The sequence below is a fragment of the Betta splendens genome, chromosome 15 (assembly GCF_900634795.4).
Source record: "Betta splendens chromosome 15, fBetSpl5.4, whole genome shotgun sequence".
Lineage (NCBI taxonomy): Eukaryota > Metazoa > Chordata > Actinopteri > Anabantiformes > Osphronemidae > Betta > Betta splendens.
Genome location: NC_040895.2, coordinates 12,421,336 through 12,449,068, shown reverse-complemented (window position 1 = coordinate 12,449,068; position 27,733 = coordinate 12,421,336). Strand labels below are relative to the sequence as shown.

Sequence of the window (27,733 nt, the reverse complement as noted above, 5' to 3'; positions counted from 1 at the left end):
GGACGCATTTCCCTGATAGCCTGTGTGGATGTGGAGACTATAAATGACTAATGAATTACAGATGAACATTGACGCAAATTAATCTTCCTGATGTCCCAGGGTTATATGGCAGCTATTTAAAAGTTTAATCAATACGCTGAAGTTGAGAACATGCAGGCGCTGCAGTTGTTTGGCTGCAGTAAACGACCAGGAGGGGAACAGGGAAGGCCTGCGCCCAGGGCATGCATCATGATGACAGCTATTTGTGTTTAATGGACTAAATATTCTTTTATTGGTGGAGGACAAATGTCAGTTTGATCCTCAAAAGTTATGCGCAACAGTCATTGGAGACCGGAGAGAGACGGGTGACACCTCAGCTAATTAAACGCTTCACAAATTGGCACAAGGGTCTATTAGTAGAATGAAGCTGGTGTGAGGATGGTTTCAGTGCAGCATGTCGCCGTGTGTCTCCTTAGTGACAAATACACATCATAAAAATGATAATAAAGAAGGCCTCATGCATTTACAGTACTGTATGTTTGCCTATAGTGGCTTTGCCTTTCTCTGCGCTTCTTGACTTGCTCTTCGCTCCCACACGCAGCTATAATTCATTTAAACATGACTCTGTGACTTGCATTTTCCTTTTTTTGCGGATGGTAATATTTAGTTTTTCTCCTGCAAATTGATTTTTGCTTTTAATAGTAGTACGTGCTGTTCCACTTTTCAATCCAAGTGATAATAAGGTTAAGGCTATTAAGGTTTGTACGGTGTTGGATGGCGGAGTTCTACTGAAAACCTTTTTGACTCTGCAGAAGTACATGCAGTATTTAATAATAGGTCTGTGTACTAACGATTGCCATATTCTGTGAACAGAGACTGATTTTGATCATATAAATGATCCTTGAAAAGCACAATGGACTGCTGTATGGTGGCGAAGCATTGGCTGTAGATGCTTTTGCTGCTGGTGAACGGAGTCTTTATTAGCATTTATGTTTCTTCAGCGCGTTGCACTGCTAGAGAGCAGCTGGGTAGCATGACTTCTGGAGCAGCCGTGTCCCTGATGAATACAGCCTCTCAGCTTTCCTGCTGGTGACCTTTACCAAAAGGAAGCTAACTTTACTTACATAATTGATTTCACTGGGCATTCTGTGGAGTTGCGTGGTTTCTCTTTGTATTTGGAAACATTTAACACACAGTAAGCGCTCACACTTTGACAAACACATTCCACGCGCTAACACTGGTGTAGATGCAGGTCCTCTCAGCAAACCCAGCCTTTGGGTTTATGGGATATGGGGGGGGGTTGTATCTGTCTGCACCCCTCCCCACAGAGACGAGGTGGCATCTCCATCTCATGACGTTGGACTGAACTGACGAAAGGACAGCCAGAGATGGATCGTGGCCACAATAATAGCCTGAGATCACAGCAGCCTCCACCCCAAGCTCATAAGTCACTATCTGCCCCCTAGCTCCGACTGCCCCCCCCCTCATCTGCCAGGAGCTGCTTTTCCAGCTCTCGCAGATAATACCGAAAGTGTAATTGCCTTGTTAATTGGCTGCTTCTCATTGCTTTTTTTTCTCTTTTTTTTTTTACCCTGATGGACGGCAGCTCTGATGGAGTTGTCGGCTAAGTGGCCAAACTGGAGGACGGGACGGAAAATAAATGGGGAGGTTACAAAGTAAACAGAAAAAAATAAAGGCTACATGATGAATCAAAGGGCGACAACGGGAGGAAATAAAGAGTGGAGCAACGGCGGAGGCGGTTGGGAGGAAAGGATACGGGATGAAAAACTAGGAGCGGAGGGAGTGGATTCATGTGGAGGATAGATAACCTTGATGTTAAAAGCTACATCCGTCGGATGTGTCTCTCTGTGACATATTGATAGCCCTTGAAAAGAGTCAAGCTGATTGTATGCAGAGAACAATCATTAAACCCACTCCATCTCTCTCCTCTCCTCTCCTCCCCGGCTCGCGCTGCCTTTCTCTCCGCTTTACCCGTGCGCACGCACAATGTGTGCGCGTGTGCTGATTAAGTGAGTTGTGCAGCGGGCTGTTAATAGGGCAGAAATCTCCACCAGCAGTGTCTGAGATTTGTTTTATAAATGAATCCAGAAACTAAAGTGTCACAATGTGGACAAAGGTTTACACTGAGAATCAATTAGTTTTTTTTAAATGTACATCACATGTATTTGACATCCTGCAGGTCAGGTGATGTAACTGATATCTTGCCCTGATCAAACTTTTCTATAATGAAGAAATGTTTGCTTGGTGCTGGAGCCTCCAGATTCTACCCACGCTGCGGCAGAATGGCTCATCAAGCCCCCATAGAGAGGGCACATGCTTTGGGTTATCATTGAGGAGACCAGACTGTCTGACAGCGAGCTGCTCTGCAGGAGGAGGGTAGTCACCCACCGCCCCCCCCCCCTAATAAAGACGAGAGGGCGAGCGACTTAAAAACAACAAGCTGCTGTGTGACATATGCAGAACAGAGGCGGGACTCGTCCTCCACCAGGCCTCGGCCTCTCGGCGTCCGTGCTCGTCTGTCACTTTAATGGCCGCCCCCGCCGCGTGCCGTGTTCGCGGGCTCCGGGTGGACCCGTGCACGGGTTTGTCGACGCCAGTGCCCCCGGCCCGCGTTTGGCTCCGTACCGCTCGTTATGGAGCGCCGGGTCATCAGGCGGAGCCCCCGCCGGCGCCGGCGCCCTCGGAGGCCGTTATGTAAGAAGTCGTCCGGCCCGGCCGCTCCCTCCTGCCTCCAACCGATACATCGTTCCCGCCATTGCTCTGATAATAAGCGCAGGCTCTCGCTGTGATGGGAGTGCGGCGAGCTGGACTGTGTTTATGCACACGGTGCAGTCCTTAACGGCGGGCTGAAGCGTGGCCGCGAAATGGAGACACATCCATGCACTCTTTCTTTCACCCACTGGGAAACACAGCTCGTCCCTGTTCTTTGTTCCAGTCGCCCCCCCTTAATGTACTCCTGTCACTGCTGGAGAGGAGCAGGTGACACGCCGTCCAGAGCTGGCTGATTGGTGCTGCAGACCCAGAGTGCGCTCCTTCCCATCCGGCTCGGTCCCCACGGGCGAGTGATGAGCGCAGCAGAGTGTGAAGGCTTGAGGGGCCTTTAGCTTTAGTTCCTTCACCTGTGAAGGTTATCTCTGAAAGGCTTTGGTTGCAACCTACAAATATATCCCCCCCAGGTAAAGTCTTATGGGAGCCTTGGTTCTGGAACCTCAGTGGGTAATCTCTTTAAAGGCCCCGCTCCTGGAGAGAGTCAGCTTCTCACCGGGTGAGCTGTGAATATGTGAAAGGGCCCCGGCGCCCATGTGATCAGAGCGCCGCGAGACTCCCCAAGTCCTGTGGTGTCAAGCCAAGTCTCCAGCTGTGGCACCTATATCCCCAGGCACATCACGGCAGCTGGAATTCATCCCCCCACAATCACCGCCGCCGCCGCCGCCCCGATCTCCTGGCTGTCAGGAGCGTGCACAAACAGCGTGCACGCAGCCCTCACACACCGGAGGAGCAGGCAGCCACGGAGCTGGTCCCGGATTTTATCGGAGGTGACAGCTCCTCACACTTCAGTGTTTGGATCACCTCAAGTAGCTGGGCTATGAGGGGAAATGAGCACTGCTCCACTACAAAGTCCAGATTTAGATTGACTGAGCTTGTCCTCGGGCCTGTGGGCTGCTGCTGCTGCTGCTGCTGCTGCTGCTGTACTGCTCCTCCGCCTGACAGAACACCCACTACTGCTGCGAGGGACTGGTGTGTGTTCGGGTGTACGTCTGCATGCTGTATAAGCGAACGCCTGTGTGTGTGTGTGTGTGTGTGTGTGTGTGTGTGTGTGTGTGTGTGTGTGTGTGTGTGTGTGTGTGTGTGTGTGTGTGTGTGTGTGTGTGTGTGTGAGAGAGACTTGGGAGCGCCTACTTTGAAGAGTCAGAGCGAGTGAGGGAAAGAGAGCGACGTGTCAGGTTTGGTTAGAATTGAGGGTGGCATCAGAATATGCTTGGCACTAATATGGCACCAGTATCTCTGTCCCCGTCTCTGCTTTCTGTCACTTAGTTGCCATTCGCTTCCCGCCCTTGACAATGTCTCTTTGGATTATGTGATTGGACTTAGCGCTCGGAGCATCCCTCATCGCCGCCGTCGCCTCTCCCATGCGTCTCTCCTCTCCTGTCTGCACCCCCCCCCCCCCCACACACACACACACACACACACGCCCGCCCCCCAATCCTGTAACGCTCTTGATGTCTATTTAAAAAGCCTGGCGAAAGCTGTGTCTGTTCTCCTGTCAGAGGATCATTGACAGCCCTAATGCCACTTGTCCTTGCCTCGTTCGGTGAGAGGTGACACCGAGCCGCTGCCCCTCCGCATTCATCAAGTGGCAGCGTGGAGCGCTGTGACATCATCCTGGATCGCCGGCACTCATTACAAGCAGCGCTGGCAGACATCTTGGACTCCTCCTCGGAGGTGCACGGGTGCCTCGTGGCTCCTTTCTGCCATTCTGATTTGATCATTTCTCTAAATTTAAGAAAACGTATGTCTGTTGTTCACTGATGAGTACACATGAATTTTTTGTTGGTGAATTTTAATTAAATAAAAAAGCCTTGACGTCCACATCTGGCTGTTAAGCTTCCATTGCGTTTTATTACATGCATAAACATGAAGGTGCCGCGACGCTGCCTGCCTCTCGATGGTGGGATAATTGAAACGTGATGGCTCGGTGTGTGTGTGTGCGTGTGTGCGTGTGTGTGTGTGTGTGTGTGTGTGTGTGTGTGTGTGTGTGTGTGTGTGTGTGTGTGTGTGTGTGTGTGTGTGTGTGTGTGTGTGTGTGTGTGTGTGTGTGTGTGTGTTACTGTCAGGACTTTGCCCTGAGGCCTCGCTGCTCTTGCTCTGGAACCAGACGCTCATACTTCCCAGCACCAGCTCTCATCCCCTGCTAGGATCAGACCCAGACCCTGCTCGGCCCTGTGGAGTCTGGCCTCCCCAATAAACAAGCCCAGATTTGTTTACACTCAGCATTTCTCAGGAAACCTCGGCTCATTCTGTCTTACTTAAGATTCTACTTTCTTGGATTAAGTTTTTCATAATATTCTTCACAACACCTCACCTACACTCTCGTATTCTCTTTGCAGGGGTCTTCGCCAAGTGTCGCTACGTCTACTATGGCAAACACTCGGAAGGCAACAGATTCATCCGAAACGACCAGCTTTGATGATCAGTGGCCGGCGCTTCGTGAGGGAATCGAAAAGACGCCCAAATTAGTGTCTCGTTAAAATATTTGTCGTCGGCCGCTGGAAAACAACGCATAGAAACATCTTTCTATGCGTCCTTTTTCATTAAAGATCAGATTTTAGTCTCTCCTAGCTTTAGCTTCGGTCTGCTTCTGCCTCCCAGCTCCCAGTCAGTCAGAGATGACACTCCCACTGACATGATTGCCTCTAAGCATCAGCAGCCACACAACGCTCAGGAGCGGTCCCCATCTCCTTCCCGGGCCCGGCCAATAGCATCCCGTCCTCTGACAGCCATGATGGATCACCTGTCCACCTCTGCCACTAATCAAGGGTGAAAGGGGTGACGGTCACGCACCTGAGGCCTGACACGGACTCATCTCTCTTCCTGCGCCGCACACTCTCTCAGCCCACATAACCGCTGTTTAAAATCTTAAGACGCCGCAAAGAATTGGGCAGAACAGAGTTCATGAAGCCTCCAGACATTCCTCTGCACATCTGCACTGGGCATAAGTGAGGCTGGTTGTTAACATGGTGGAGATGATCTGATGCAGCTTTTAAGTTCAAAACATTCCACTTTTACATGTGTGTCATTATGAAATATGATGCTTTCTTTATTATTTGAAGAATCCAATGCAAAATCTAACTGTAAACTGGGAAAAAAATGAATCCAAATAACATTATTACAATTATAATGCATGTTATATTGCCATAAGCTTTGTTTTTAAACCTTCAACCTTGTTCCAAATACTTTTATACTCATTGCATTTTTATCGTACACTTTTACAGTTTTCCTTCATGTATGACTTTTTGAGGGTGAATAATTGAAACCAGAAAGTGAATCCAGTGTCAGTTTGTGTTAGAGAAACTCGGATAATTAAAAAGGTTTAACCAACGCGTCTCAACGTGTGAAATTCATTCCAAATGATTTCATGTCAAATGTATGTTTAACTGACTATTTTTGTTGCCCCTGGATTGTGTGTTTCCCCACTTGTATGTCGCTTTGAATGGACGGTATTTACAGTATTTCAGAGACGATATAAAACTGCATGTAAAACTGCTGTTTGCAGTTGGAGCCACGTTGAGCTTCAGTCCTGTGCGTCAATCATCCACAGACAAACGAAGGAAAGGTCAGATGTGGCCTTGTGCGCTGTTCGTTCACTGCGTCTGCTGCTGTTTATTTTATTTATTCTGCCCTAAACATTTGTGTTAGCTCATATGCTTGTGTGCGTGCGACAGTACGCACGCTCGTGTGCGCTCATACGACACTTCCTACAGGACTCTGTGACCATATTCCTGCTGACATGCTGTTCAGGAGCCCGGTCACTAGTGCGGGCGTTTCAAAATGACAAGGTTTATTTGTCTGGGTTTTGATATGCTCAGAGGAAACTGGGGCTGACAGCCGGAGGAGGCAGGAAGAGGAGAGCCACAACAAGCCCCCCCCCCACACCCCCCCACCCTGCACGACACAAAATGTCATCCTTCCCCTGGCTGCGGCGCACGCCCAGCCATCCTGCTGAAAAGAGCAGACATTTAAAACTTTGTGACATGTGTCACAGGCACTGCCATTGAGCCAGTGCCACTGACGGAGCTGGAATTGACAGGCCCCGAGCCACCGGAGCTGGCTGGGGGACACACCGAGTTTGGTGTGTGTCACTTCCCATCCTCGTCAGGGACGCATCCAGAGCTGCCACACCAACACAAACTGCATTATGGAGAGGGCGGGGAGCGGCGGTGGGGGGCTGACATATGGTTGACGCGCACCTTTGTGTGTGCGAGGGCGCGAAGGGGACGCCTGGCATCGCAGGCGGCCGCTTAATTAAGCCGTGAAGCGCTGATCTACCTGTAGACGACGCCCGCTTTGACCCTCGGCTCCTTCGTTAGACAAACGGCGGCGCGGTGACGTTCTGCTGCGGAGGCCCTGCAGGCTCCAGGACCAGTCGGCATCGGTGAGCATTCAAATAAGAGGCTCTGACTCTGTCACTGTTTATGTCTACACTACTTTAATGCATAGGCTTGATGTCACTGTGGAAAATCTGCACAATCATTTTTTTCTGTTTCATTTATTTGCTCTGAGAAGTTGTTAAATTTCTAATTTACAAAATTTAACAAAAATTAAACATTACATTTAATTATGTTCAGGTTTTGAGCATCTGATGACAAAAAAAAACAGTAGAAGATAAAAAATCTCTGTCTCTGTTGTTTTCTATTTACATAATCTCTGAGCTTCGTATTACATTAGGACAAGTCACCTCCCCAAAGGGCCCGCTAGCACGTGAGTCGCTGTCAGCGGAACCAATCAGCCCGCCACTACCCATCAGCCCACAGCTCCATGACTGATTGGCATGAGCTAATTCAAATATACAACAAGACAGGAGGAAAAAAAAGAGGACGCGTCTTTATGAGTGACAACCGGCCACTGACAGCGGAGCCGCACGCGGGACGCGGGCGCAGAGTTAGCTTTAACTGCCCCCTTGGCTCTAGAAAGCACAGTTCTCCCTCCCTGTCTGACAAACAAACTGTCCTGCACCTGAAGACATTTGGCAGCGCACCACGGTCTCACTTGATCCAGAGGAGCTGTGGGGGGGGCCTTATTTCTGAACCTGGTCTTAGATGAGTAACATTTGTCATTCAGGGCTGTGCTGTAGTAATTAGCTTGTCAGCAGGCACCGGGCTGAGCTGGCTCTTTCCGCTGAGAACGATGGACAGACTGACACAGCAGCTGACAGCCAGTCGATAATGTGGCAATTAATGTCATAAATAATTTCACTGCCAATTATATCAAAATGGACTTGGTTCTTTCACAGGCCCGGTAGTCCCTTATCATTTGCTCTGATAAGGGAACAACTGTCCTCATCCCCTCTGTAATTATGGGGCTTTTTATATGGAAATGCAACATGGTCTCAAGTAGTAAGAGGGACACGTGGACAATAAATGTAACAAGCTAATGAATCTGTTTTGTGCCCTTTATCGTAGATCTTGCCGTAGGTCATACAGTAAGAGCGCTGGGCCTTTCAAATGTCATTGGCATCTTTGAAGGGGGGAGGGGGGGGACTTTATTTGAAAATGCACACAATTATGTGAGAGAGATCGATCGGAGTTGATATTCCAAAGGTTGCGAGAGCTTAACCAACACTGAGAATATTGATCCCAGTGCCCCATCAGTTGGTGGGAAAAATTACAGCCACGGTGTGTCTTCGAGATGCGGGTCAATCAATCGCAGCAGGTGAATACGCGATGAGCCGGAATCAACAAGGGTTCGCCGAATAGCAAATGCGCCGTGTGATGGAGGCAAATAAAAGCGGGGGAATGTGGGAATTTGCTTTGAAATGCTTATTACCCGCCGCCCCGACCCGTCTTCACGGCCTCATTTGTCTCGACAAGTGACTCAGTCAGTGCGAATGGTCCCCATCAGCCTGACACTAAACTCTCCTTGTGAAATCTATGAGCAAATAAAGTGAGCTCAGCACATGTAAAGCCCTCCTAATGCATTGTAAAACAGCCCTAAACGCATCAGATGTATCTTCGGGATGGGAAGGTCGCTCCGATGGTAATATATGGTCGGCGCTGAGAAGTCTCAAGGTCGCGTCAGACTCGCCTACATAATGCATGATTTCCCGTTACTGTTACGGACTCCAATCACGCCCCGCAAACCTTGAGATGAAAATTTTACTAAGTAAATCAGCCACCTTGCTGGCATTTCTATTACCCCTCTGTGTGCACTGACAGAGAAGATGAATAACACAAAATAATAATACATGCTAGCAAATCATATTTACTACTCGCAGCCTCCTGTTCTTTCATCTCGCCTGTATGGATTTTACTCCAGTTTTGTTTGTTGTGCGCGCGCGCGTGTGTGTGCGTAAATGTGTTCTTTGTACTTTATGGAGATGAGTGTGTCACTCCTCCACTTGTCACTGTCCCCTTGTTAGATTGTGTGCGTAATTATTGTGTCATTTATTGCAGGAGAATTGCTTGCTTTGAATAAAGCAGTTAAATGACCCTGTTAGCATAATTAATTTAAGCATCCTGAGGGGCTGCAAAGTCTCAGACTCATGAATATTAATTATTGTCAGTGTCAATGCTAAATATTGTATGACAACAATGCAACATGTTTTTATTTTTTTTGTGCGTTTGTTTTTTTTTTGTGACGCTATGTTTGATGCAGGTTTTGAGTGATTATCTGGCTCTTTGTTCCTGATTTGCAGTCACTTTGTCCGCATTTTCTTTCAACAACAACACATTGGCGCGGAAGAAACGTACGAAATACAATATTTCCTGATGGCTGCATTTGATCAGATGAATTTTAAAACGCACGCTGCATCGTTAAGTCAACAGCCGCGTTCACTTGGCAGAGAACATACAGTAATTACACAGAATGGTATGGCAGAGGGCATGGAATGTTTGCATTTTAATGTTCACACCCCGAGGCCCTACAGCTACACTTAACCTGACACAAAGCATCAGCCATTGATTTTACACACTTCGCTTGCACAATCAAACGTTTCAAAGGAAATTCCTGGAAATATTGGCATTTTTCTCCACCGTGGCCTGAGGGTGGGGGGGCGTCTGTTGTGCATGTGTGTTTGTGTTTATCTGACAAATGGCCATGAAGAGGAACCAGGAGACGCCCTTAGGTGAGACAAACGATGTTCTCACATGGGCAAACTGAGCCACTGAGGCAAAAGAGAAGATTTGTACACTGAGCCAAGTGATGTGCATCCACGACACTAATGATATCACATTCATCTGTGTAACTGGGCGGTAACCATGGAAATGACACAAACACATCTCAAACACAAAACAGATGAGAGAAAGTCTAATAAATGGGCTGGAACTTAATACATCTGATTGATTTTGGTATTAAGTGGAGAGAGGCGTTTGAGTGCGGTCAGGTATTTCCTGTGCTCTGATCCCATCTCCGTGGTCCTCTGGAGAGCAGCTTCTCAAACGGTTCGACTTGGCCCTGCCCGACGACAATGACATACGGTAGCAGTCAATTTATTGACGCACAGCTGTGACTGATAGTGAGAAAAGGGTGAGGGAGAGCTGTTCTGTGGACATCGTTATACAGTATGTCGTCAAAAACCATGCCTTATTATGGTATGTAGTCATAGTATGTGCATATTATGTCTCTAGCATATTTTTGCAGACATGTTTTTAGGTTTTTTTTAGAAGTATGTCTTCTGCTTGTTTACCTGCAGGTGTGTTCAGTCAAACTGTGAAACAAGCAGGACTGTGGCTGCTGGTCCCCGCTGTACATGGATGCATTCCAATCCTGTTCCTCTTTTGAGTCAATGTCACATCGATTCATTCACCATCCAGGTGAGGTTTAGGGTGAGCAAGGCTCTGCATTCAATCAGGTTTGTGCATTTAATAAAAAAGAGAGTAATTTAATTCAATCTACACAGACACTTTAGCATGAGAGACATAGAAATGTCAGATAAGCAGGGCAAGTGGAGCTGCTGTAGTCTGTAAACAACTATTTCTGTTTTGGAAGTCTCACAAGAAACTATATAAATCATTTACTATTTCAAATATGCATATGGTGATTTAATGCCAATAGCACAAAATATTGATCTCCTCAGCAGAGTTAGTTTGAATGTCCCTGAGCTAAAGCTTTATTGGTTGTTATTCTTCTTGTCTTCTATTTGTGGGTAAAGTTCAGCCATGAACCTTTGCATGTGGGTATTAGCAACGTTTTCTCCCTCTCTCAGACAGGCTGATAGGCCTAACCTTGTCTGTCTTCCCAAACATATTGATTAGCCTGTAAGAAAAGAAAGGCTGAGATCCAGCGCAGAGGCTAAACTTGTAATTCACTTCCTACTAATAGCATCCCATCACTTCACAACCAAGAGAAACTAGTTTTACACTGGAAATTTTAGGGTTGCGGCTTATTTTTAAATGTTGAAACATCTAAATGTTTATCTCTTAGTTTTTTCAGTGAGATGAGAAGAAAAAGAGCGGCCGCGCTCCTGATTTGCCACCGTGATCATCAGTTGATTTCACGTTCGTGCCAGCGTTCCCAGCACTGAGTAAACAGTAACGTGACTCTGATTGGGGAGGGAGATTCAGCAACTTTCCAGAAGAGGACATTCAACGCAAATTACAGATGGCAGTGGCATGCAGAAAAAAAGAGAAAAGCCAACCTCTGTGTCTTTGTTGTTCCCTTTTAATTCTGTTAATCGCCCCCAGGTAAAGATTAGCTGCTCTTGCCAATTTAATTCAGCCTCAAATGATGCTGCTACAAGGTCACTTTTTCTTTTCCTCCTTCTCCTCCTCTGTCTCTTCATCCACCCCCCTCCCCCTCCCCTCCCTCCCCCCGCTCACCTCCTTCTCTTCTTCATTTCTCTTTCCCTGAGCAGGATTGAGTTGTCATGTAGTTCTAATAGGCAGCACAGGGAATCATTAGTCCACCTCGGCTCCCTGACTGATGGGTATTTCACTCCAATCATCTGAGTACTGTGCGTGTGTTTGCGTAGGTGTGTGTACGTGTGAGTGCGAAATGAGAAACAGAGCGGGAGTACACAACCCTCCAACAGCACACACGCACACACAAGCCCCCTCTCTGCCACAGACATCGCCCCCCCCCCCCCCCCCCCCCCCCCCCCCCCCCCCCCCCCCCCCCCCCCCCACCCCCCACCCCCCGCCTGGTGCTATTGACGGCTGAGGGTAGATGTCTTAATCAACTTGGACACAATGGGCATTGATTTGACAAGCTGCTGTAATGACCTTCTTGTTTTCGTAAAGGATCACTGTTTATTTGGGACACAACTGATGCGCTGAGCATGCCTCATCGTCATGGAAACTATTATCACAGCCGAATTAGGATGGGGCTCGGTCTTTGAATCTCCCTTTTTCTCTGTCTCTGTCACACGCAAACACAAGCGCACGCTCATGCTCGCCGACAGCCGCATGTATTGGCATTGATCTGTCTGAGGTGATGCTGTATAGCCAGGTGTGTGTGTGTGCGTGTGTGTGTGTGCAGGAGTCAGAGGAAAATGCTGTAATTGGTGTCAACATCTTTCACATCAGTGTTATGGAAATCACTACAGGCTGGATAGATTAACTAGGAAGCCTCAACGGTCCCAAGACAGCTATTTGATTTATCTGCCTCGCAGCTCTCTGGGAAAATTATTTTAAACGCTGAAGCTCATTGATTTGCTTAATGACCCATAATGACATTTAAAACAGACAGTTTATTTCAATAGTAAAATTAGGAAGTCGTAAAAATCTATAGCGAAATTATAAAAATCATAGAAACCATGAAAATATTTGTCTCACCTTCCTGATCTGATGTTTGGGAACATGTATTTGAACTGTCGTTCTCTCTCGCATGCAGAGCTGCAGAGAAAGACACAGGCACGAACACATCAACAGAGCAGTGCTCCATCACCTGGTTCATGGCTGCACATACGACCTGCCGCCTTAAGAGCAGGACGACGGTCCGCTGAGGCGATTTGTAGGGATCTCAGGTCCGGGGCGCTGTCAGCTGGCGTCAGGGCAATCAGCCACACTCAGCCTCCCCTGAAGAGCCCGCACAGCAGACGGTAAATATTATTGGCATTCTGACACCCTCTTGCTGCGACCAAGTGTGTAAAATTGTTAATAAGGAACACGATGGGGCCATTGCGCGTCGCTGGGAGAATGGAGGCGCGTGCTCCCGCTGGCAATTATCCAAATAACAGGATGAGGCGTCTGAGGGCGAGAGGTTTAAGTCATCAGCGGCAAAGTGGAGAGGTTTGTTTTGGCAGCGAGGTAAAGTCACCGGGGTCACATGGTAAACATCGTCCTTATGTTTTATCCATCTGTACAGAGACTTATAAAATGTACATGGAGACCCTTGTATGCACTGTTTGGAAAAATTGCCAAAGATGCTGTTCATGGACGAGGCACTTTTAACACTTGAGGGCTGTTTTACATTATGTATGATAGCCATCCACACAGCACTGAACCCAGTGAAGGTTGCTGGTGTGTCAGCGTTGAGTACAGCGGCGGACGAGATGCTTGTTTACCGAAATCCTCTATTATTAGTTATTTCTGAGCCTCCCCTTAAAGTCTCAGTGTGACACTTTGATAAGGCAAGCGCTATTCCTCCCCTCGCGCCGAGCGGGGATGCCATTACTTTTAAAGGCACAGTATCTCCGAGTCACAGAAGGACGCGTTGATAGCAGAATAAAGTACACAATCGTAAACATTTATGCCGGTATTTCTCACTGTATGATTACATTTTTATGGTTCATATTCTGATATGGCTTGTTTTGGCTGCCACCGCCAGAGTAATGAGACAGGCCCAGAGGTGGCGTTCCCCTTTGCTTTATGGGAGGAAGGGGGAGCCTGGAGGAGAGTCCTGCCCGGCCTCGTTCAGTAAACACACTGCCAAGCTAAATGGCTGATCAATCAATTTCAGTGGGATCGATCTGCATCAGTTCTGCCCGCATGCACACACCCTGAGCCACTTTATTGTAAATCAATCATTTTGAAAACATCTCACAGAGGGGCCCGTCCTCACTAACAAGCCATCAATTCCAGCTGCCTGTGTAGCGCCCTTATCGGACCACAAATCAGCAGCCGCGCAAACATCTGCTCCATTTCCATGGCTTTTTTCCCCCCTCCTGCCTTGGTGTGTCTCTAGCCCCCCGCTCTGCACCCGCCGCTGCTTGTCGTGTTTTGATGGCGCGTCTGGCGAGGACGGGCTGAGAGTCTTCACCGTGCCACTTAAGATAACCCAAGGGTAATAGTGTTTGCACATTTGAGAGAGAAATGAGGACAAATGCCAGGGTGGGTCATACATTCTCCTTCTGACCGGCCGTTTGACGCCGGAGTGTGAAATTGCACACTTCAGCCGAGGAGCAGGGAGGAGGAGCCCAGAGACCTACGAGTTGTCCGCTGATTTCTAGATACGAGGAAGAAGTGGGTGGTTGAGAAGTCATCCTGCCTCATCACCGCGCTGCAGAATGTGATGTTTGAAGGCTTCTCAGGAGGTATCTCAGCACCCTTGACACTGTATCAGTTAGAAAATTGCAGCATTACATAAAGGTTCAAATCCCTTAACTTTGACTCTGGCTAATGACGTGCTAATCGCTGTCCAAGTTCAAACATGCTAAAGCTCCAGCAGGTGGAAAAGGATTAAGAGAAAGAGGAATATATTTTATTCTTGGAATAACTGTATCTATAAACATAATCCACAGTAAGATGCTGCTACGTTCACAGAGCTGACATGACAGGAAGACACGATACCTGGCCTGATGTCCTCTGCTCATCCACTGTCACCGTCTCTGTGAAGAGATATATGAGCCAATAAGGGCAGAATGCAATTCCAATGCTATTCCCACCCATCACCGTGAATCCTTGTTGATTGACAGTATGACAGGTGAAAGTGATGGAGCAGCTAATAGTATGTCAGTAAAGGTACTGTAGTATGTTGTCAACAAAAGGTCATAGTATAGTCTGTGATGATATAGTGTCCTAGTATAGTATGTTGTCGAACAAATAGTCATAGTATAGTATGTGGTGAAAAGGGTGCTATAATTCACAATTCATTCATCTTTATTGATCACAGTTGTGTGGTAAATTTACCTTTGCATTTTGACCAATTACCTTTGCATTTGGCAGCTAGCGTGAAACGGTAAGGACACATCTGGTGACAGAGGAGGGGATCTTCTGCCTCCAAGGCCAATGCTCTATCAATACACTATTCACACTATCAGTACACTACTGTATGTGGTGAAATAACTTTCATAGTATATGAAATAGAAAGAGAGAGGAATCATACAGTAGTATGTTATGAAGTCTGCAATAAAACTGGGGGTGATATCGCAACATAACTATAAAATCTATTCAAGCCAGAATTTGAGCCCAGGCCTCTAACTGCAAAGTGTTAATTGTCAAATTACTGATCCTCAGAAACAGCTCATTATTATTATTTGCCAAGTTTGTGGTATGACTCATCAATGATATAAAATAGGTCATATTAAAGTGGGTCAAGAAAAAGTGTCATGGTTTGAAATCTACAATAAAACCATTTTAGATTTGCGTTGGTGGCAGCAAACATTACTTTAAAACTGTCCAAGCTGGGATTCGAACCCAGGGAGCGCAAAGAGCAAATGCACTGAGCCACAGGAACAGCATGTATTTTCACCCACTGTGGCAATAGAAATGTCATAAATCAATAGAATGTCATAAAATGCGATGAAAAAAAGTGTCATACTATATTATATCGTCAAAAAGGCAGCACCTCTGCAGCATACTGTATCTGTACAAAAATACAGGCATGTGTTGATGAATTAATATTATACAATTCGAGAATATAACAAGAACAGAGAAGGAACACATTTGCAGTTTTCGAACACAAATACATCCATTTTAATTTGAGAAAATACAAAAAGAAACCATGTACAATCTATGTACAAACCTTTTGTACAAGACAGTATATTTATCAGCAGATTATATTTGACAGAGTCAGGTAGATCAACTCAGCACCATCAAATAATCCATTTAGCCATCACACCTAGTACACATCCAAACTAATTAGACTGCTATGTCATACTTTGCTTTGATGCAATGACGATGTGCCGACGAATCTACGTATGATACGCGAGAGCAATGTCCTGAATTCTTCCTGAACGGACAGGCAGCCGAGAAATCAACAAATTGCAGTGCTGAATGCAATTGTAAAGTATTATTAAGACTTGTGACCCACCTCCCCTCCCCATAAATATTTTATATCATATTATATTATCTGTTACAGTTCCCAGCAAATAAATTATTATATCCATACTCTACAGCAAAAAATAGATTAACAAAAATAATGCAGCATACTATAACAGTAAGGTACAGTATGATGCATTGGAGTCTTTGATTTGATCAGTGGACAAACAACACGTGATGTTACAGGCGTGAGCCTCTATGTGCATCTTTCAGTCATCCATATGTGGCTATACTACATGACACGAACCTGTAACTAAGCACGCAGCAGAGGCGGGTGCTTTGACCCGAGGCCCCCTGCAGCCCACTCAGGCCTCCCAGATGCCACTTGTCGCTATAGTGGGACTTGGTGTGGGCCCTCCTCGTGACCTTCCTGTGCCGCCTGGCACTATACTGGCATGGGGGCATTGATGGCTTGGATGTTCCCCACGCCAGTACAAGACACCGCTCTCACAGTGGAAAACAGTGGGACCGGGCCGCTTCAAAGCGAGCCCGGGTCCCTGAATGACTGAAGGATGCTTGCTCAACTAAATTCTTCATGGCACTTCAAAAGCACTCTAAAACCTTAGAGGTATACAATGCAAAGACCTAGAACAGCTAACAGAGACGTATGACAAGGTGTAGAACGCAGAGACGCCTCGGTCCAGTGTTGTGAATAATGCCGACCTGAATGAGCTGCACAATGAGTGTTCAGGTAGAAAAAAAGCACAGTAATCAAGTGTAATGGAAACAAATGGTGCATTGCTTTGTGATGCTAATGCTAATGCTAGTCTGCAGCATGTTCTGTTTTATTTCTGATGTTTAAGTAACTAAAAACAAAAAAACTCTGTAAACAAAGAAGCAGTTGTGACAGACTGTGACGGATAATGATGAGCTGACAAAATGGAATGTAAACCCCGTCGTACCATAAAGACAGTTAAGGACGTTGTCTCTTCTCATAACCTATGCTGAATTGGTGCTACCAGTCTAGATCATATTCCGCCCTGACTTCCATCAGTATGTGAATAGTCTCCGGCAAGAATCCAGGCTCTTTCATTACCAGTAAAACGCATTAGTCTTTTTTTTTCTCTATGTAACAATCAGCTTGTCGATTCTATATATAATGAGTAATTGCCATTATCAAATATTCATATTTCCTTATTGATCAGGCTAGCGAGTATGCCGTTAACAACCCAATTATTACATACATTTTACTCACGTATTCTCTGAAAAGAAATCTATCTGCTACAAAGTGTGACAACGATGTAATCACATTTCAAAAAGTTCACTTCAGGACAATGTGTATGAGGCTTCAGTATAGTTGTACCACACCCAATAGACGGACATCGAAGCTCAGATTGTTTAGTTTGAGAAAGAAACGTGATCTATATAATGGGTTGAATTTACACAAACATATTTAGCACAATATTATGTTGTTTTCCATATTTGATTTTTTTTAATTAAATTTTTTCCTTTACCAACTATAGAGAACCAGCACTGCTAGAATCAGACAGTGTCTCCCCATCAAAACCAGCAGTGTACAAACTCTCCTTCTAGAGACCTAATTTAGGTCAAACACATCTAATGCAGGTCGTTCAGTTCTGGCCTACACACAGCAGGATCCTCTCATTATTATTACCACTTTGACCTGCTCCAGCATCAATCCAATAAATAATTCCTTCCTTACACCTATTCTTCCGCCTGCATGTTTTTTTTTATTCATCTGCGCAACCAACAGACGCTTCAGATGACTTTAATTGCCTTCTACGAGCACTTAACAGAGCCGAGCTGCCAGGCTGAAGATGGTGCTTTCACAATGCGAGCTAGTCTAAGCTTTAATAGCTCCAGAGCAACGCAGTCATTAAAGAGGGGGCAGAATGATACAAATATGCCATATGTTTAGTATGATGTGTTACATAGTCCAACGCAGAATTCTGTGATATGTGGTTGTTGTTAAATATATTGATGGAGGTTTTTTTCGTCAACTACAGTATAATACTTTTTTCCTTGTCTAGAAAAATAAGTACAAATTGAATATGCTCATGAATACAAAATAATTATGTTCAAATGTATAAATCTGACTATATATTTGCATGAAGTGCAAGGCTACCACCTCAATTTCTGTTATATTCTGTGATCACGGCTAGATTTGGATCCACCAGTTGCCTAAATATGTGCAAAACACACCCAAGCCGCACACAGACCAGCGCGAAGGCTCTCAGCGGTCTGTGGCGTCGTTGCCTGTACACCCAACTGCGTTTGAGCGCTTCCCCACGTTCGGGGCCCGAACGCGGCCGCTTCGCTCCTGAGAGTTTTGAGACACGTGACATCCGGATTGGCCGCAGAGAACATCCAAGCACTTTCACTGCCCCTGCGCCAACCGTGCCAGGCAGCGGCTCCGATCAGAGGAGGGCCCATCCATGCCCACTTTTGCGCAATATGTGGCATTTCGTTCCTCCGACATAAACTTTTGTTTTTTTTTTACAGACAAAACATTCAAAAACGACACCACTCTTTCTTTCTGATCCCAATTCTTCTGCAAATGTCAGGACGAAGCGCTGACGTCAGCGAAGTGGCTGCTGTTCGTGGTAGCTCAGCTCAAACACAGTTGGGGTTTAGATTCATTTCTTTTAAATGAGGCAACTTGATATTGTTGTTGGTGGATCCAACCTTTGTTTTTACCACTACCTTCGTTCAAATACACAGCATTGCTAACAACCTAACAGGGTGACGACCACAACGATCAGCTGTTTCATCCTCTTCGTGTAATTCAGGTTGATCCAAAGCATTGCATCTCTATGACAGGGGCTCAGGCGCACACCATGCGGTGGAAGCTCGGGACAAAGACAGACTTCATGATGTGACGTATTAGCAAAAGACGTCAGGACGAGATTCTCTTTCAACCAGCCAGTTTTCAGAAGACTGTTTTGCAAGATGACAAATCGGCGATGAAGTAGCAACCAGTAAGCAACGATACGACAACCTAAGAACAAAATGAACAGGCCTGTGAAGCCAGCAACCTTCCATCCCTTCCATCATCTTGGGGGGGGGGGGGGGTCTGATGGTTCTAGTTCTGTCAAAAGAAAGTTGTTCAGCTTTAGTGCAAATAGAACAGAAGCAGACAGGAGATACGACGCTGATGAACCCAGCTGGTTTGACGCGACACATCCGGGCAGATCTTTGGGAGATGATATGATCAGTTCATCGCTGCAACCCTCATCCTCCTCTCGCCAGCCTCCTCATCCACGGAGCCCGGTCACGCGAAGAGGTGAACTATTGCGAAGAATTACAGGAAGTACGCTTTTTTTTGTTGTTTTTTTTTTGTCAACTCTTAAAATAATTCCAAAAAGTGCTAGGGGGAGGGGCTGTACAATCCTTATTTGATTGTCATTATGTACATCTCTATGGATACATTAATAAATAAAACAGTGTCCAAGAGCATGGAAGTAACATTAAAGGTATACACATAGGAGGTCCTGTCCAGTTTGGGTTTCCTGTCCAACCCTTGAGTAGAAGAATGAGTGACGAGACATGTGTCAGTCTTCAACACCCCTGTTATCATCGTCATCGCTGCTCCTCCAAAGCCCATCTCTGTCCAAGTCTTTTGAAAGAGAGCACAGATGTCTGATGAGTCAGCAGGAAAATCTGGCGTTCAGCACTCGTCCTCAACCTCCCTGATCGGTGGAATCAGACTACTAGTAGATTTGTATTGGTTGACTTGGTTGGCCATGTGGGTGCTCATGGGCTTGATCTGAATGTTCCGGGGGTAGGCATTGTCTGGTTCATCTGTAAACCATTTCTTTTCTGAAGAGGACAAGGCAGGAGAGGAAAGGGGGGGGGTGGGGAGAGAGTTAGTCGAAAGGTTGGCAGAGTGAGAACATTTGCAACCATACTGCCTCAGTTTAAGTGACAGAATTGCACAGCATTCGTTGTGATTAGCAGTGGATTTTGAGTTGTTTTGGTGATGCTGTCCGCTTGTTCTTGCATCTGGGTCGGCGCTCGTCTACTGCAGTGCTGGGGGTCAGCTCACCCAAATTACTGCACACCATTTGTCGCTTCATCACAGAATTAATACTGAGACATGTTTGTTTTACAGTATACCTCAAGACAATTCTGTTAATCACCCAGTTTTTACTTATTACACATACAGAGTCAATGTAAAGATGCAACTATGCCCATGTAGTCAACTGACAGATCTGCATAGGTCACAAATACATTGATAGACTGTATAGATGTGTGTTGCTGGTCAATGCTAATTTGGGTGAGCTTTCCCCTTAGGGCACATTACATTAAGTAAGTAAGCTTTACTGTGATGCTGAAAGATTGGCTTTGGAGGGCTGCATACTGTATGTCACAGCTTCACGGTTAAGTAGGCTGAGGGGAACGTTTCGGAGGAAAGGTGGCTGCCACCTGTCAGAAGTTTGTAAACTCTTCCAGCACTTCACAGGCATCTGTAATGCCATTCAAGGTGTCACTTCCTTTTTGGTGCAGTTATGATATCAAATTTTAACTTTGCTATGTGTGTGTGTGTGTGTGTGTGTGTGTGTGTGTGTGTGTGTGTGTGTGTGTGTGTGTGTGTGTGTGTGTGTGTGTGTGTGTGTGTGTGTGTGTGTGTGTGTCAGCAAGCTTAAGGCTGCAGGGCCATGTGTTACAGCACAGGCATTTGATGTGCAGAACTGTGCCTGGAGTGAAGCGCCATGTCTGCCATCTCTCTCCAGAGTCTGCTGCTGATACAGTGAACTTCGTGATGTCGCCTCAAACCACCATATCAGGTGCACACGGTTACAAGAAGGAGACTTACAGACTCATGTCCCCTTTAATTTAGACCCCACATTGGTCACACCTCCCACTTTCTTGGTGTGACCGATGGCACAGGGCTGGACACACTTTCTTAAAGTTCTGTGGAGAAGTACGCAATTTGGCTGCATCAGGGGGATTTGAATCAGCCTGACCTACATGTGAGCTGTGTTGGAGGCTTGTACAGTTGGGCATCACCTTGATAATCTGGTAAAATAATAACGTCCTGTTCCTTATAGGTATATTACATGTAAGGGTCTACTACAGTCAGCTGATAGCATTCGGTAGGAGGGAAAAGGTGCAAACACACAGACCTCTCACACAATGCAAACCGTCTCAAGTTTAAATAAATCATTAAAATGCATGACGGAAAGAAACAATATGAAAAAGGATTCAGCTAGAGGAAAAAAAAACTAAATGAGTAGGTAGCTGATGTAAAAACATAGGAGAAGGGGGCTTTCGTCTCAGTCTCATGCAACGTGGAGATGGTCCTAACCATAGCAGGGTGGAGGCAGGAGCAGCAGCAGCACACAGTTTGCTTTCCAGGTGAAAGCAAAACTTAAACTGAGGCATGGTTTTATCAACATCTGAAGAACGGAATAAGGAAACAAATGAAACAAACTCCCCTCGCCATAACAATATCCACAGAGGACATAGTTATGATAAAAACCCCAAGTAAAGGTTGCTAAGTCATGCAGAATCGTTAACTTGCGTACCTTGGCCCATTCTATTCATCCTTGTTGCACTTCAGAAAGAAAAGTGGGTAATCTACCATAAGTTAGTCGTATTTACAGTCAATACACAACTGACATGGCTACCAGTCCAAATAAGGCTAACACGTGGTTACTGCAGCATTAGACCAGTGAGGGCGTAGCTACTAATTACAAATTCTGTAACAAATCTGCATGCTTTCAGAAGAATCTTAGTTGTTTTATTCTCCCACACAATTAAATCAGACTGTGTGTTTACGGGAGTTTTGGCAAAAATGAACAAATATACATATATATAAATAGGAGCCTCCTAAAAAAAGAGCTACGGACATGGACATGCGATAAAGCAGTACAGGAGCGTGAAAAACTCAACATCGCTAATGAGGGATGAGCTCATGAGGATCTATCCATCAGTAACGTTAGCCAGGAATCACAAAACACCATGTCCATGATCCAGAGGCAGTGATCATGTGAGCTACAATGTGCACAAAAATCCAACAAACAACAGTTATTTACTGTTCTACACAAATAGAGGGTCAGACACAAAACAGCTGCATATCACAGATACAACACAGGTAGAGCCAACAACGTAGTGAAGGTGTCTGTTATGTCATAGATTGTAGTTGAGGTCATTTACTGTCAGCGTGTTTCCAGCCGCATGGGCTGTGGCATCCAAACAAGTGGCCCCACTGTTTACAGTGAGTGCCACGACCTCATTTGTAGGAAAAGAGTCTCTTTCGGTGTCATAAACGAGCCCAGCTTTCCACAAGTGATTTCACCAATTTGTTAAGCGCTGTGTAATGTTTGCCGTGATGTGACAATGAAGACCGCATGCGGATGATGATGAGGCGAACGCACAAGCACTGTGCGCAGAGCACAAAGCACACAAACAAAGCAAACCACAAACACACACACGCACGCACGCACGCACGCACGCACGCATACAATACACACACACACACACACACACGCATACAATACACAGATTTGATCAGTGCTTGTGTCACACACACAAACACATGCGACTACACAACGCGGGTCTGGTACAAACATCAAACATGCTGCCGGAACCCGACTGGAAGCGCTGAGTGTACGCACTTCTGTTTATCGCGGGCCTCCCGGGTCTTGCTGCTGCGGTTCTGCCGGCTGGTGGGCGGGATGGAGTGCACGGAGGAGCTCTTTTTGCTAGAGGAATGGGAGGAATGGGAAGAGTGGGACAAGCTCGTCCGGGACTGGCCTGCGTTGTGGTCGAACTGCATGAGGCAGAAGATCAGGTCTGTGGGCACCAGCTCAAACTCGTACGGCGGGTTTGTGATCACGTATCTGCCCAAGAATCAGACAATCATTAAATATGAATAGGATATGCAGGTTTAATTGTAGTTGTTTACTGTAAACGTCATACAGTATCGTACCTTTTTGTACACTGGCTCGGTGCACTGAGATGAGCGTCTCGTAGTCTGTAGATCCCAAAACACAGCATGTTGTAGGTCTTCAGTGCTTTACAGAATAAGTCTCCGTAGCAGCCGCCGTCCTGAAGAACAACAAGACACCATCAGTAAATGAGCCTTGATGCTCTCAGTGTTCCAGGTTTCTGCAAAGCTGAGGGTGAAGCGGAAACTGTTGGAACCATCAGCGGTGTTTTTACTTCACGCCTTAATTCGCCAAAGAGAAAACAAATTCACTTCATCGTCGGAAGTTCTGTATCGCACAACCCAAGCGTACTTTGAACAATGTTGGAACCAGTTAAGCCTAGAACTGTTTTGAGGGCGCTCATTGTTCTCTCCCCGGCGCCGATCGCTCTCCGCCCACAGAGGCCGGCTTTACGTGACGCCGCCGTTCTTCGCATCCGATTAGGGCCCGCGAGGAGCGGAGGTGAACAGATGAATGCTGCTGGGTGGTGCCAAAACGTGTCATCTCCACTTAAACATCCGCTTACCCCCAAGTCGGCGAAGGGCCCGTCGTAGAGGGCCAGCTGGGCAACGCGACACCTGTCTCTGTTGGCTAGTGTCTGCGGAGTGCTGTAGCCGCCTCTCAGAGCGTTCTCCTCGGCCAACAGAGCCTCCAGCTCTGGTGTGGCTCCCCCTGTAACCAGCGTCCGGATCAGCGTGAGGATATTATCGTTGAAGTATGTCTGGGGAGATAAGAGAGGGTGCGTATGTGTGAGCAGACGCGAGTGGTGAGGTGGCAGAAAGCACGGCTGGGAACCAACACGAGGGAGCGAGGAGCCGGCGCATGGTCAGAGCAGTCATCTGAAGCAGAAACAAAGGCTTGCATGGTCAAACTGCTGATGAATGTGATATTAAGCAGTTTATTATATTTGTTTACATGAGAATTTTGCCACCCTCTAAAACACAATTTTCTAAAAATCTTTTAATATAAATATATTTAATATTAATCCAGTTAATTAATAACTCTAAAACACGTCTGTCCAGTTGGGACACGTAGCGCTTCATGTGAAAACGACACACTTGATGTCCACCCTCCCCTGTGAAGCGATCTGAGCCGGCTCCGCGGGTGTCAGCTCCTCTTGTCCTTCAAGCCGATCAGAACCTGCTTTTGCTCCGTGTGAGGACAGACGATGTCACTTGGCGGCCGAGCCGGAGTGGCAGCTCCCCTCTCCGGGCCCCTGACAGGCCTACAGAGCCTCATGATGGATGAGCACTGTCCATTAGCTGGCTTCACCTCTGACCGGCACCAGACTACAGCTGACGCCCGCGCTGCGCTCCCCTCTAACCCCTCGCTCACCAAGAGGGCTGCTGGAATTAAGCCATCACGGCACCAAAAGGGGGGGGGCACAGTTGGTGATGAGGACGCAGAGCAGAAACGTCAAACAGAGCAGAGGGGCTTTTTTTCCTCTACCACCTCACTGATCTTATCTCCAGAGCAGCGATGACATTGTCAGAAGATGAAAGAAGGATTCTTTGGCTTGTTCCGAGCTCGAGTCGCTGCCGTCACGTGACGCTAACCCTCAACGCTTACTTGGTTACCAGATCTAATGAGGCCCCTGAAACTTGGATTTCTAATACTTAAGATGAGAAGTGATACCAGGAATCTTCCCTTTGTTGTCCGTGGGGCTGTCTAACAGAAAAGCACGAGATTATATGCAGCGTTACATATCGTGTATTTATATTTGCATCATTTACTAGATTTAGGGCCACTACTAAAGCCAAAATCCATTTTTGTCTGGTTCACTCTCTGTTTCCCTCATTGTGGAGGTTTCACAATTGCAACAACATGCAATTGTTACCCAACACCTTCTGCCACTTAATGAAATTGCATCATTTTTGGCTTCTTGAAAGCGTGTACACCTAAATTAATATGCACACCAAAAAAAAATCGGAAAACCAAAATAATACCATGCATTCAAATGTCGAATTTTAAAAAGCGATGTCGAGATGAAACGGAAAAGCCGGGTGTGCTGTGTGCGTTTGAGGAACTCACTGCGCTCATCAGGGAGTCGAGTACACTGACAGCGAAGGCAGTGCCGCAGGCGAAGGGCTGAGTGAGGTACAGCTCTGTGTCGGGGTCGTCATCATCATCTTGGTCCAGGAACTGAACGTTTGAGTCGTTCACTGGGAGCAGGAAACACAGCTGAGTTAGAGCGAGTCGCTGTGAAGCACAAGTAGAAGCCAAACACCGGTACAAACACCAACACACCTGAGAGCTACAGGGAGATGTAGTTACTAAAAGTCGATTTATTTAATCTATATGAATGTCGAGTATAGATCCAGGGTCTGAGCCATATAATGTAACATTATGTGCACATTATATTTAGCTTCCACTGTACTGTTTGTACAGCAGCTCTTCATTTTAATCACACAATTCAACAGAAACTTGTCTATAATCACAATATCACATTTAAACTGAATTGTATTTTTTCTTAAAATTTAATTTAATTGCTTAGTAACAGTAGCGTGTTTTGGATCTAATTAATAATATTCTGGTATCTTAGATTATCTATCTATCAGTATGGCACATGCAGGGTGCATTTTCCATTCTTAGACAAAGCACAAGTTCAGGAAAACTTCTTCATACACACTGATAACCATTGTAGAAGTCTTGGTCTTAAATCATTTATTCTCCATCCTCAAACTATTTGATGGAATAAGAAAAAAGACCATGCGCGTTTTTTCTTGATATCTGGTAAATATGGTGAAAACGTGACTTCAACAATGGCTACTGCATCACAGAAGAAAACCATGCATTTGTAAAGTCATGCCATGTATTTCCACATTTTCCTTGATTAATGTGTTTGTCACATCATCACCTTCAGAGAGATACAGCATAAATATTTACCTGAACCCTGCAAGGTAAATTAAAGCGAGGTAACACATTTTATAGAAAAAGCCTTTACTGCTGATGTTTTCCCTCATGTGCTACTAGTGGAATCTGAAGGGCCTATAAACAAGCATCACTTTAAAGGAATTTGAATCAAACCATCACATAAGCTTTTGTTTGACTCCTCCAATATCTGAGGTTTAGAGATATGGTCTGGAGGAGAAAAAAAGAAACCATAAAATACATTTTAAAAATAAATAAACAACTTAAAAGATGTTTTGATCTTGAGATTTTTTGTTTTTGAAATCTGATTTCTTCCCAGGCTTCCTGTGTGCTGTGGAACAGAAATGTCAGTCAAAGAGACAAGAGGCTGGTGCGAAAGGGCCTCGGCCGAAAGAGTCAGGGGGTTGATTGGGTGGGTGGTGTGTGCGTGTGTGTGTGTGTGTGTGTGTGTGTGTAGGGTGGTGATGGTGGGGAGCGGGGGGTTTGGGTGTTGCTATGAAAACAGCCACAAGGACAGACTGAGCATGATCAAAGGCCCCAGCGATGCTCTCAAATGCAACTGGAGGAGAAAAAAAAACACCCCGAAAAGAGAAAAATCATTAAAAAGGGGCCAAAACAAGACAGTCAATTTCAACCAGGACGAGGAATAAAAATGTGTTTAAAGTGAAGCCATGGGAGCAGTGAGGGCCTTGACTGCAGCCAGATAAATCAAGACAAGCTGATGGAGAGCCGGGCGGCGGCGTGAGCGAACGAACGAACGGCAGCAGAGGACAAAGGCTCAGCTTACCCAGCTCTGTTATCATTTGTATGTTGGTTCCACTTTTTTTTTCCTGACTGAGTGAAACCAATGGCAGTAGTTTGCCAGGTTTAGCTAATGGCGATGAGGCAGTGTAGAGAGGAGAAATGGTGTTGTTATTGAAACAGTTTCAAAGACGGCAATGAAGGCATTTCGCTGTCTCACACTACTGCTGTCAACTGCGGAATTAACGCGAGGCGTTCATGCTCGTCCGGTATCTGGAAGCAAATCGCCCTGGATTAGAGTGGAAACAAAGGCGGAGCTGTCATGGCGCCATACCACCCCTACAACAACAGCATTTCTATTCACGGTACGACACGCAATGGGATAAACAAGACCTCATCCGCGAAGGCGCCGCCTTCACCCACGACGCAGCTAATGAGATCACGCTGCTCCGTCTTTACAGTAGGTCTCGGCTCGACTTTAATCTGCTCCTGGCGTCGGAAACCGGGCATGTGACAATGCAATTAGAGCACGCGGCTCCCGGAGCCACGCTGCGGCGCCCGCCGCCGGGCTCTCGCTGCCGTAGCCGTGAAGTTCGCCCGCGCTGGAGCCTCCAACCTTCCAGGCCGCGGCGGAAGCCGGCGTGGAGCTCCGGTGATTACATATGCAGTCAGCAGTCTGATAGCGGAGCCTCTCTGCAGGTAATGGCTGGCCCGGTTACAAGTAGCATTAGGTGGCTCCTTTCTCTTTTTGGCCTTTTCTTAGCTAGCCTCATGCTCCGTTGCTCCCTAATTGGGTCAGGGGAGACAGAGTAGCCAGTCTCTGGTGCTTTAGAAGGCCCCTCAGAGATCTAAAACTTTCATGAGTCCCCACCACCAGTGGGAATACAGCCACTGCCATTGTTATTAATAAATGGACCCATTTTGCAACCAAGGCAGTTTTTCCTCTATCTTTTCACTCTCTTTCCTTTTCTCCCTCTCTCACCCTCTACAGTACATCAGGCTGAATTTCTCTTGTGCATTAGAGGACAAATTGCAAGATATGTTGCTTTATCCCTAAAAATGCCTGTCTGACATCTTCAACTCTCAGCACAGTGGTCCACATTGTCCTCGGAGCCAAGCTCCCCCTCCGGTCCCTGTACTAAGCCAAAGCCAGTAACTCACACACTGTATGAATATGAATCTGAGACGGGAAAAGCTACCAACACTATGAGAGCAAGCAAAAAGTCCACATCACACATTCCAGAAGTCCGTTTGACCTCGAATGTGCTGGAACTTTTGTTTAGGAGCGCAATGTCCAAGTCTTGGATTATCTAC

General features: G+C 46.3%; 2 protein-coding genes across 27 annotated transcripts in view; one reads left to right on the top strand and one right to left on the bottom strand.

Moving 5' to 3' along the window:
- lrmda (leucine rich melanocyte differentiation associated) overlaps positions 1–6,115 on the top strand; it is a 157,662-nt gene extending 151,547 nt beyond the window's left edge. For 2 of the 6 annotated variants that reach the window (XM_055502447.1, XM_055502445.1), the window contains one exon: positions 4,836–5,102. In XM_055502447.1, the coding sequence (XP_055358422.1) occupies positions 4,836–4,966 (131 nt within the window). In that variant the 3' untranslated portion in view covers positions 4,967–5,102. The other 4 variants (XM_055502448.1, XM_029175850.3, XM_029175848.3 and 1 more) reach the window with 4 other exon arrangements.
- Positions 6,116–15,538: 9,423 nt separating this feature from the next.
- LOC114870627 (calcium-activated potassium channel subunit alpha-1) overlaps positions 15,539–27,733 on the bottom strand; it is a 92,223-nt gene continuing 80,028 nt past the window's right edge. For 10 of the 21 annotated variants that reach the window (XM_029175509.3, XM_029175514.3, XM_029175519.3 and 7 more), the window contains 7 exons: positions 26,466–26,549; positions 24,839–24,969; positions 23,334–23,528; positions 22,810–22,928; positions 22,496–22,720; positions 21,404–21,432; positions 15,539–19,694 (listed from right to left, as the gene is read on the bottom strand). In XM_029175509.3, coding sequence (XP_029031342.1) covers positions 19,543–19,694; positions 21,404–21,432; positions 22,496–22,720; positions 22,810–22,928; positions 23,334–23,528; positions 24,839–24,969; positions 26,466–26,549 — 935 coding nt within the window. In that variant the 3' untranslated portion in view covers positions 15,539–19,542. The remainder of the gene's footprint in view (positions 19,695–21,403; positions 21,433–22,495; positions 22,721–22,809; positions 22,929–23,333; positions 23,529–24,838; positions 24,970–26,465; positions 26,550–27,733) is intronic. The other 11 variants (XM_055502409.1, XM_029175533.3, XM_041067588.2 and 8 more) reach the window with 3 other exon arrangements.